Source organism: Emys orbicularis, chromosome 4 (genome assembly GCF_028017835.1).
Source record: "Emys orbicularis isolate rEmyOrb1 chromosome 4, rEmyOrb1.hap1, whole genome shotgun sequence".
NCBI lineage: Eukaryota > Metazoa > Chordata > Testudines > Emydidae > Emys > Emys orbicularis.
The window spans coordinates 46152840-46164106 of record NC_088686.1 but is presented as its reverse complement, the minus strand read 5'-3'; the positions used below and the strand labels follow the sequence as shown (position 1 = coordinate 46164106).

The window sequence follows — 11267 nt, the reverse complement described above, 5'->3', positions numbered from 1 at the left end:
TCCCGTAAATGTAAACAAACTTGTTTGTCTTAGTGATTGGCTGAACAAGAAGTAGGACTGAGTGGATGTATAGTGTCTAAAGTTTTACATTGTTTTGGTTTTGAGTGCAGTTATGTAACAAAAAAAAAATCTACATTTGTAAGTTACACTTTCACGGTAGAGATTGCACTACAGTACTTGGTGAATTGAAAAATACTGTTTCTTTTGTTTATCATTTTTACAGTGCCAATATTTGTAATAAAAAATAATATAAAGTGAGCACAGTACACTTCGTATTCTGTGTTGTAATAGAAATCAATATATTTGAAAATGTAGAAAAACATCCAAAATATTTAATAAATTTCAATTGGTATTCTATTGTTTAACAGTGCAATTAATTGCGATTAATTTTTTTGAGTTAATCGCGTGAGTTAACTACGATTAATCGACAGCCCTACTTTAAGGTTTTATAAAGCTAAGTTTTTAAGTACATTGATCATGTCTGAGCCAAATGCTGGGGAACCTGCCATCTTCTGAAAATGATATCATTTGTAATATTGGCAGTGTGTGAGCCATAAGAATCTGCTAGTTGGTTTCTTATCTACTTTATTATATTGATTTAGCAATAAGAAGGAAAACTTTTAATATTTACATTTGAAAATATTTGTTTTGAGTATTAGGGTTTCTTTTAATTGTTAAATGATTAGTAAAACAGGTTAGAAACTTGTAGTTCCTTCATGTTTCTAGTGCCAAAAATGACCTCACTTTTCTGCATGATAGCCAACGCCAGCATTAGGTTGAGAAATGCCAATTAACAATGAATTAAAAATTTAGAGAGAGACACTGAATAGTTTATTTTGTCGTAGAAGTGTGTCTCATCTCTTGAAATTTCATTATTCTGGTTGCAGCTTTCCTCAAAAGCATATGAAGTGGACTTTGGCATTTTGTCACCAAACAGTTATGTTCAGATCATAATAATATAAAGACATTTAATGTTTGGCTCGGTTTTAGTAGCTAACCGCAGTTTGTTGGTTTTGAAGGTTTCTGTTTATCCGGGAACTCTAAAAATGTTTTGGGCTCCAGCTCCACCAAAATTTTCTGCTCCACTATCTTTCATGAAGGAAACCTTATTTCCTACGTATGAGGTAAATATTTTAAATGTTTTTTGTGTATTGCTACCTTTTGAAGATACATACCACTCTTACTGTAGTTATTTATACTACTATTTTTATTAGAGTTTCTGTATTAATAACTATAGGTGATAATATGTATGATCTGTTGTATGTATTGCATAATTTGCTGTGGTTTTAAGTTCAGTTTCTGGAATAATAGAATTTCCAGTAGTAATTATGCTACATGTTATAGTGGCCGCGTTTGATATCGTATAGTGTTTATTTTAATTACATAGTAATAAATACTACTTTCCCCCCTTAATGCTTTTATATTCTAGTACTTTGTTTTTAAATGTGTGTTCTTTCTTTTAGAAAAACTTATAAAGCTACTTTACATGAAGTCTCTTGTATGGTATCCTATCACTGGTTCCTATTAAAATGTGATAACCCCTCCTCCCCACCCCCCAGCATTTTAGACAGAGAAAACAATTTTAGAAAATGTCAGTGTGTTTTTAAACTTTGTAATGTTGTGCAATAAAATCTTCGTAATGCAAACATGTTTGGCAGCTGACATGCCATCCAAGCTAATGGACATATCTAGTGCCTGGTGCTGGCACTCAAAGTCGTTACTCTGTGCCGGGGCCAGTGGCTATAGAGAAGCCAGCAATCCATATAAAATACTCCAGTGCAAGAGATGCAGTAAAAAAAGAGACATTCTTTCTTATGCATAGGGGAATCTACAGCAGGAACAAACCTGGCATAGTTAGCTCCAATGCCACTCCTCTCAGCCTCATCATGAGGGGGTACAGCCAGAGTGAGCTGTGCTCTGGCTATCCGTAACTGTTACCATTGCCTGCTGGCATAAATTACCGAGGCAATGGAGGAGCTGTTTAGAGAATCAGGGAGCACTAGCCAGCTTGGCGGTAGCCTCACTCGCTGTCACACCAAATAGATTTTGACCATAACAGACAGATGTGTCTGCGCATCTTAAATATGAACTAAATAGTTATTCTATAAGAACTTTAGTAGGGCTGTCGATTAATCACAGTTAACTCATGTAATTAACTAAAAAAAAGTAATCGTGATTAATCACACTTTCAATTGCACTGTTAAACAATAGAATACCAATTTAAATTTATTAAATATTTTTGAATGTTTTTCTATATTTTCAAATATATTGATTTCAATTACAACACAGAATACAAAGTGTACAGTGCTCACTTTATATTATTTATTACAAATAGTTGCACTGTAAAAATGATAAACAAAAGAAATAGTATTTTTCAGTTCACTTCATACAAGTACTGTAGTGCAATCTCTTTATCATGCAAGTGCAACTTACAAATGTAGATTTTTTTTTTGTTACATAACTGCACTCAAAACCAAAACAATGTAAAACTTTAGAGCCTACATGTCCACTCAGTCCTCCTTTTTGTTCAGCCAATCACTCAGACAAACAAGTTTGTTTACATTTTCAGGCGATAATGCTGCCCACTTATTATTTACAATGTCACCTGAAAGTGAGAAGAGGCATTCACATGGAACTTTTGAAGCCGGTATTGCAAGGTATTTAAATGCCAGATATGCTAAACATTCGTATGCTCCTTCATGGTTCAGTCACCATTCCACAGGACATGCTTCCATGCTGATGATGCTCGCTAAAAAAAAAAGTGTTAATTAAATATGTGACTGAACTCCTTAGGGGAGAATTGCATGTCTCCTGCTCTGTTTTATCCACATTCTGCCATATATTTCATGTTATAGCAGTCTCGGATGATGACCCAGCACATGTTGGTCATTTTAAGAACACTTTCACTGCAGATTTGACAAAACACAAAGAAGGTACCTATGTGAGATTTCTAAAGATAGCTACAGCACTCGACCCAAGGTTTAAGAATCTGAAGTGTCTTCCAAAATCTGAGAGGGAGGAGGTGTGGAACATGCTTTCAGAAGAGTTAAAAGAGCAACACTCCGATGCGGAAACTACAGAACACACACCACCAAAAAAGAAAATCAACCTTCTGCTGGTGGCAACTGACTCAGATAATGAAAATGAACATTCATTGGTCCACACCACTTTGGATCATTGTCGAGCAGAACCCGTCATTGGCATGGGCACATGGCCTCTGGAATGGTGGTTGAAGCATGAAGGGACATATGAATCTTTAGTGCATCTGGCACATAAATATCTTGTGATGCCGGCTACAACAGTGCCATGCGAACACCTGTTCTTACTTTCAGGTGACATTGTAAACAAGAAGCGGGCAGCATTACCGCCTGCAAATGTAAACAAACTTGTTTGTCTGAGTGATTGGCTGAAGAAGATGTAGGACTGAGTGGACTTGAAGGCTCTAAAGTTTTACATTGTTTTATTTTTGAGTGAAGTTTTTTTTGTACATAATTCTACATTTGTAAGTTCAACTTTCACAATAAAGATATTGCACTAAAGTACTTGTACTAGGTGAATTGAAAAATGCTATTTATTTTGTTTTTTTACAGTGCAAATATTTGTAATAAAAATAATATAAAGTGAGCACTGTACACCTTGTATTCTGTGTTGTAACTGAAATACATATGTTTTAAAATGTAGAAAATATCCAAAAATATTTAAATAAATTGTATTCTATTATTGTTCAACAGTGCAATTAATCACAATTAATTATTTTAATCATGCGATTAATCGCAATTTATTTTTGTAATTGCTTGACAGCCCTAAACTTTAGATTAGCTATAGTATGTTCTTTAGTAATTGGCATATTGCTATATTTACTGTAGCTGACTAAAATTTTAATAGTAACGTAAAATTAATATTAAATATGTTAATATTACAGAGCAATGTTATTGAGGGTGTTGTAACTGAAGACTTTTCTGCTGACCTTCAAGATGAAGAAGACTCAGAGTCTGAGGATGATCTTGACATCTACAGTTATATGGTGGTATGTATGTATCTCAATAAGATAGCTTTCAATTTAAATTATTCCCAATTGCTTCCTTTTCAAGAGTTAAGGGCTTACCAAAAACATTTTTAATCTTTGGATAAATTTGTTATACTCAAAGATTCATAGATTCATAGATTCTAGGACTGGAAGGGACCTCGAGAGGTCATCGAGTCCAGTCCCCTGCCCGCATGGCAGGACCAAATACTGTCTAGACCATCCCTGATAGACATTTATCTAACCTACTCTTAAATATCTCCAGAGATGGAGATTCCACAACCTCCCTAGGCAATTTATTCCAGGTACTTGTGGACACTTTGTGTCAATTAACTGTTTCCATGTTTTTCCCCCTTCTGGTCCCAGCCAGGAACTGCCCTGCTCAGCCCCTGCAGCTCCTTTTATCTGAGGCTGCTGTGCTCTGATTGGCTTCTTCCCTGCAGCCCTTCTAGGCAGGCCTGGAGGACCAACCTTCACTGCTCCTTTCCTGGGGCAAGGTGTGGTAGGACTGAGAGGCCTCCAGGAGGGAGCCTCAAAGGGCCTGGTTCACCCTTTCACATTATTATAAAAGTATTATATGATACTGTAGGACTCTCTGTAATGCAATTAACAGTTGTTTTGGAAAGAAGTTTAACTGAAAGGAGTTTAACTTCCAAGGTTTGTCTTCACTAGAAAAGTAGGTTGTGTTAGAACACAATTTTGAGTCGTGTTAACTAACATGCTGTTAAGCATGGCTTTGCAGTCAAGGATCTCTGTGTTTAACATTGTGTCAGCTGATTGTGGGTAAACTACTGGAACTATATATTTAACCACGACAAGCTGACACAATGTTAACCATGGCTTGTCCCTGTCTTTACTGTCTACTGCAAAGCAGCATTTAACATCAGGTTAACTAATACAACTCCTCAAAGGCATGTTCTAACTTAATTTTCAAGTAAAGAATAGCCCTTTAATGACATCACTGCACATTCTGGCCTTACCAGGAGCCCAGCAGTCATACATACTGCTTCTGGGACAATTGCATTAGCTCATTGGAACACACCTACTGAAAAGGAGTATATACCTCAGCTTCATCCAACTCATGCTCACGTGCAAAACTGTGATGGCAATCTCAGCAGAATTAAGGCAGAATAACTTTCCAAATGAATGGACTATGTGATAGTCAGATATGCTAATCTGTAAATATAAAACATATGAGGTCACTATTAAGTTTTTGCATTAGATTATGAATTGGATGGAGTTGCTTTTTTATACCTGTTGGAGATGAAGTGAATACCCTATAGAATATTGGAGTGTGTCATTGACCACTTTGTAGGTAATGTGAAGGTAGGAAGGAATGTTTGGGTATGTCTACACTACGAGAGTAGTTCGATTTTACTTAAATCGAATATGTGGAATCGATATTACAAAATCGAATGTGTATGTCCACACTAAGGACAGTAATTCGACTTTGTGAGTCCAGACTAACGGGGAAAGCGTCGACATTGGAAGCGGTGCACTGTGGGCAGCTATCCCACAGTTCCCGCAGTCCCCGCTGCCCATTGGAATTCTGGGTCGAGCCGCCAATGCCTTCTGGGTAAAAAAATGTGTCGAGGGTGCTTTTGGGTAACTGTCGTCATCCGTCCGTCACTACCGCCCTCCCTCCCTGAAAGCGCCGGCGGGAAATCAGTTCGCGCACTTTTCTGGTCAGTGACAGCGCGGACGCCACAGCACTGCGAGCATGGAGCCCGCTGCGACCATCGCTGCAGTTATGGCCGTTGTCAACACCTCGCAGCTTATCATCCACCTTTCCCAGAGGCAGATGCAGAGAAATCAGGCGAGGAGGCTACGGCAGCGCGGTGAGGGCCTGAAGTCTGAGAGTGGCACAGATCTGTCAGAAAGCACGGGACCCCGCGCCGAGGACATCACGGTGGCAACGGGTCATGTTGATGTTGTGGAACGGCGATTCTGGGCCCGGGAAACAAGCACGGACTGGTGGGACCGCATAGTGCTGCAGGTCTGGGATGAATCACAGTGGCTGCGAAACTTTTGCATGCGGAAGCGGACTTTCATGGAACTTTGTGAGTTGCTGTCCCCTGCCCTGAAGCGCAATGACACCCGGATGCGAGCAGCCCTGACTGTCCAGAAGCGAGTAGCCATAGCCCTCTGGAAGCTTGCAACGCCAGACAGCTACCGGTCAGTCGCGAACCACTTTGGCGTGGGCAAATCTACCGTGGGGGTTGTTGTCATGCAAGTAGCCAACGCAATCGTTGAGGTACTGCTCTCAAAGGTAGTGACCCTGGGAAATGCGCAGGTCATCATAGATGGCTTCGCCGCGATGGGATTCCCAAACTGCGGTGGGGCTATAGATGGAACTCACATCCCTATCCTGGGACCGGACCACCAGGCCAGCCAGTACATCAACCGAAAGGGCTACTTTTCAATGGTGCTGCAAGCACTGGTGGACCATAGGGGACGTTTTACAAACATCAACGTCGGATGGCCGGGCAAGGTTCATGACGCTCGTGTTTTCAGGAACTCAGGTCTGTTTAGACGGCTGCAGGAAGGTATTTACTTCCCGGACCACAAAGTAACTCTTGGGGATGTGGAGATGCCTATAGTCATCCTCGGGGACCCAGTCTACCCGCTAATGCCCTGGCTCATGAAGCCCTATACTGGCGCCCTGGACACTGAAAAAGAACTCTTCAACTACCGGCTGAGCAAGTGCAGAATGGTGGTGGAGTGTGCTTTTGGACGTCTCAAGGGGAGATGGAGAAGCTTACTGACTCGCTCTGATCTCAGCGAAACCAATATCCCCATTGTTATTGCAGCTTGCTGTGTGCTCCACAATCTCTGTGAGAGCAAGGGGGAGACCTTTATGGGGGGGTGGGAGGTTGAGGCAAATAGCCTGGCTGCTGATTACGCCCAGCCAGACAGCCGGGCGATTAGAAGAGCCCAGCGGGACGCGCTGTGCATCCGGGAGGCTTTGAAAGCTAGGTTCCTGAGCGAGCAGGGTAACCTGTGACTTTTAAGTTTGTGTACAGAGAAGCTGAACCTGCCCCCGTTTCTTTACCCACTAAATGTTCAGTATCCTCTCCAGTTACATACCCCGTTCCCCCCTTCCAACACACGTTTAAAAATAAAATCACTTGAATTTTGTTAATGAACACCGTTTTCTTTATTACTGTTTTCGCGGGAAAGTGTTGAACGTGGGACGCAGACTGTGGTGGGGAGCGGGTGTAGTGTAGTGATGCAAATGACGCTTCTAAACTCCAGGAATGACAGGCTCCGCAGTGGTGGACTGGTTGTTTCAACGGAGCCTGCCACCCCTCCTGTTCGGGACTCTGTGTGTGTGGGGGCTATGTGACTTTGTGGCAGGGGGAGGACGGTTACAGATCCCCTGCTGCGTGGCTCTGTGATCCAGGATAAGGACCGCTGCATAAGATCTCTAACTGCCCTCCCCCGCCACAAAGTCACAGAGCAACCCCCACCCCCCCCACCACAGAACATGAAAACCACCTCCCAGACTGACCAGGGTAACTAGTGACTGCACTGTGTGTATGCCCTGCTGCTGAACCTGCCCCCGCCTCTGTACCCTGGTAAAGGTGACTGTCCTGTCCAATTACCAACCCCCTTCCCCCTCTTCAGACAGACTCTCCTCTAAAAGAACATGATGGAAACAGTAATTAACAGAAACGTATTTTTTATTAGCAACTACACATGAAACTGGGGGGTGAAACTTGGACGGGGGCTTGGGTGAGGCGGGAAGGAAAGGACTTGTCAAATTTTGGGGAATGAGAGCCTTCTAGTACTAGAGCAGTCTGCAGGGGTGGAGTGAGAGTTTTCACGGACTCTGCCGCCCCTCCTTCTTGGGACTTTGGGTGAGGGGGGTATGGGACTTGGTGGCGGGGGAGGGCGGTTACAGATAGAATGCAGCGGGGCTCTGTCCTCCTGCCTCCGGTCCTGCAGAACATCCACAAGGCGCCGGAGCGTGTCTGTTTGCTCCCTCATTAGTCCAAGCAGCGTTTGAGTCGCCTGCTGGTCTTCCTGCCGCCACCTCTCCTCCCGTTCCATGTGTGATCGGTGCATTTGGGACAAGTTATCCCTCCACTGGGTCTTCTGGGCTGCCTGGGCTCGGGAGCAGCCCATAAGTTCCGTGAACATGTCCTCCCGTGTCCTCTTCTTCCTACGCCTAATCTGCGCTAGCCTCTGGGAGTGTGATGCCAGGCTGGGTCGGGAGACAGTCGCAGCTGTGGGAATGGGAAAAAGGGAGTGAATTCCTCAGAAAGATAAATTTAGTTGTGAACAAAGAACATAGTCTTTCTCTGTGAACAAGACCATGCACAGCACCTATCACATGCACACTCAGGACTTGGTCGAATTTTCGGCCTTCGCATTCAGTGCCTGGGGTCTTGCAGTGCAGATCAGAGAAGCGGGGCAGGACACCGGAATTTGTGTAGCAGGCCGACATGGTAAGCCGTAGACTTGTGGCTGCTTAAAACTTTAATAGTAGCACTGGCCTCCTTTCACATTGAAAGCAATGCCAGTCCCTGCTGCCAGCAATCCGGCAAGCATGAGCTCTGCCCCTGTCCCACCCCCTCGCGGCTGTCCCAGGGAAAGATCCCTGTATGCTGCCCCTCTCCCGCCTCCACCGCGGGCTGTAAACCACCGGTTACAGTTCTGTAAAGGAACAGGCAAGCAGTCCCAATACTAACATTCCCCTACCTAATTCAAAGCAGGTCACCATGAGCGACATCACTCTGATGAGGATTTCAGAGACGGAAAAAGAAAGGATGCTTCGGGAAAGCCTGCAAAGACCAGGGCCGTATGCCGCCATGCTCTGCAGGGCAATGATCCCGGAGTACTTGCTTGTCTCCTGGCGCGGAAATGTTTGCTACTACGGAGGACCCAATAAGGCCGCTCTCCCCAGGAACCTGATGAACAGGCTTTCCCATTACCTCCAGGAGAGCTTTGTGGAGATGTCCATGGAGGATTTCTGCTCTATCCCCGGACATATAGACCGGATTTTACTGTAGCTGCACTGGCAGGGACTAAACAGTAGAGCGGCTTGGGCAGAACAATCATGCTAAACCGGACATTGTTAGATTTTTTTTAGTAGTTGCACTGCCAGGGACTGAACCGTTAAGCGTCTAGGGCAAAGTAATCATGCAAAACCCATTGTTAATATTGTTAATATTCCTGTTCTGTAAAAAATAAATGTTTAGATGTTTTAAACACTTACTGACTGATCCTTCCCCTGATTCTGTGTCCGGGTTAACGGCTGGGGACGGTTGGTAGGGGATCTCTGTAAGGGTGATGAAGAGATCCTGGCTGTCGGGGAAATCAGCCTTGTAAGCGCTGTCGACTGCCACGTCCTCCTCATCTTCTTCCTCATCTTCCCTGTCCGCTAACATGTCCGAGGAAGCGGCCGTCGACAATATCCCATCCTCAGAGTCCACGGTCAGTGGTGGGGTAGTGGTGGCGGCCGCACCTAAGATGGAATGCAGTGCCTCGTAGAAACGGGATGTCTGGGGCTGGGATCCGGAGCGTCCGTTTGCCTCTTTGGTCTTCTGGTAGCCTTGTCTCAGCTCCTTGATTTTCACGCGGCACTGCGTTGCATCCCGGCTGTATCCTCTCTCTGCCATGGCTTTAGAGATCTTCTCATAGATCTTTGCATTCCGTCTTTTGGAGCGCAGCTCGGAAAGCACGGACTCATCGCCCCACACAGCGATCAGATCCAAGACTTCCCGATCAGTCCATGCTGGGGCCCTCTTTCTATTCTGAGATTGCACGGCCATCTCTGCTGGAGAGCTCTGCATCGTTGCCAGTGCTGCTGAGCTCGCCACGATGTCCAAACAGGAAATGAGATTCAAACTGCCCAGACAGGAAAAGGAATTCAAATTTTCCCGGGGCTTTTCCTGTGTGGCTGGTCAGAGCATCCGAGCTCGGACTGCTGTCCAGAGCGTCAACAGAGTGGTGCACTGTGGGATAGCTCCCGGAGCTATTAGCGTCGATTTCCATCCACACCTAGCCTAATTCGACATGGCCATGTCGAATTTAGCGCTACTCCCCTCGTTGGGGAGGAGTACAGAAGTCGAATTTAAGAGACCTCTATGTCGAACTAAATAGCTTCGTGGTGTGGACGGGTGCAGAGTTAATTCGATGTAACGGCGCTAAATTCGACATAAACTCCTAGTGTAGACCAGGCCTTAGAGACTTTACCTTTCGCTTCTTATTTACATGCTTTCAAGCTTTAAGAGAGGTGAGTGTGTCCTCATGCAACCTAAGCTGTCAAACTAACTAAATTTTTGTTTTTGGTAATATTTTATGGTCTGTACTTAATAACATAACTAGAGCTATATTAAGCTCCATATCTAACACGAAAACCAAGATTTGATAATAAGAAATATGTGTAACACGGCCACTTAACGTTTTCCTGCTTTTGTTTTAATTTTAACTTTGTAATCCTAGCATTGTGTTAAAATAGTTTTTGCATGAATTCATAGCATAAAACCAGCTCTAAAACAGAAAATTTGTCAGGAAGAACTATCATTCTTATTGAAAATTGTGTAATTAAGAACAAAGTAAATGAAGACTCCACTTTTACTAGGCATGGACTATGATAGACCTATTTTCATTTTGATTTATTTGTAGGCAAAAAGCACACTAAGAAGATGCCATTCCTGCCCAGATTTTTATGCCACTGAAAAATTAAAGGTACTGTAATTTAGTCACTTCTATTTATTTTTTCCTTTAGATTTTATAGACCAACTTTTATCCTTTTGGTGCTTGATTGTTTCAATCTGCAGTAAATTTTAAGAAAGAATACTTCCAGCATAATACTACTATATAAGAAATATTTAAAGTTAACTGCTTTTCTAATATCAGAGGGGTAGCCGTGTTAGTCTGAATCTGTAAAAAGCGACAAAGAGTCCTATGGCACCTTATAGACTAACAGACGTATTGGAGCATAAGTAATACGTCTGTTAGTCTATAAGGTGCCATAGGACTCTTTGTTGCTTTTCTAATGTTTTCCTTTCTGCTTAATTAAAAAAATGAGATTAAATCAAAATTCTCTTTCAAGTGGATTGCTTGGAATCTTTTAATATCAAAACAGAAAGCTGGAGGTCTGTATTGAAAGTCTCCTGTTGACTTCAGAGGGAATTGGTTAGGGCCTTTATTCATGTGAGTAGTCTTTACCTACTTAATCACATATAAATTGGACAAGATCTATGAGTAAAGGTTTGCTTCTTAGATTCTAAAC

General features: G+C 43.0%; 1 protein-coding gene across 1 annotated transcript in view; it reads left to right on the top strand.

Moving 5' to 3' along the window:
* The window catches only part of TTC6 (tetratricopeptide repeat domain 6), a 153174-nt gene that overhangs the window by 62489 nt on the left and 79418 nt on the right, over window positions 1-11267 (top strand). Inside the window, exons 9-10 of the mRNA XM_065403290.1 lie at window positions 1020-1124; window positions 3923-4027. Coding sequence (XP_065259362.1) covers window positions 1020-1124; window positions 3923-4027 — 210 coding nt within the window. The remainder of the gene's footprint in view (window positions 1-1019; window positions 1125-3922; window positions 4028-11267) is intronic.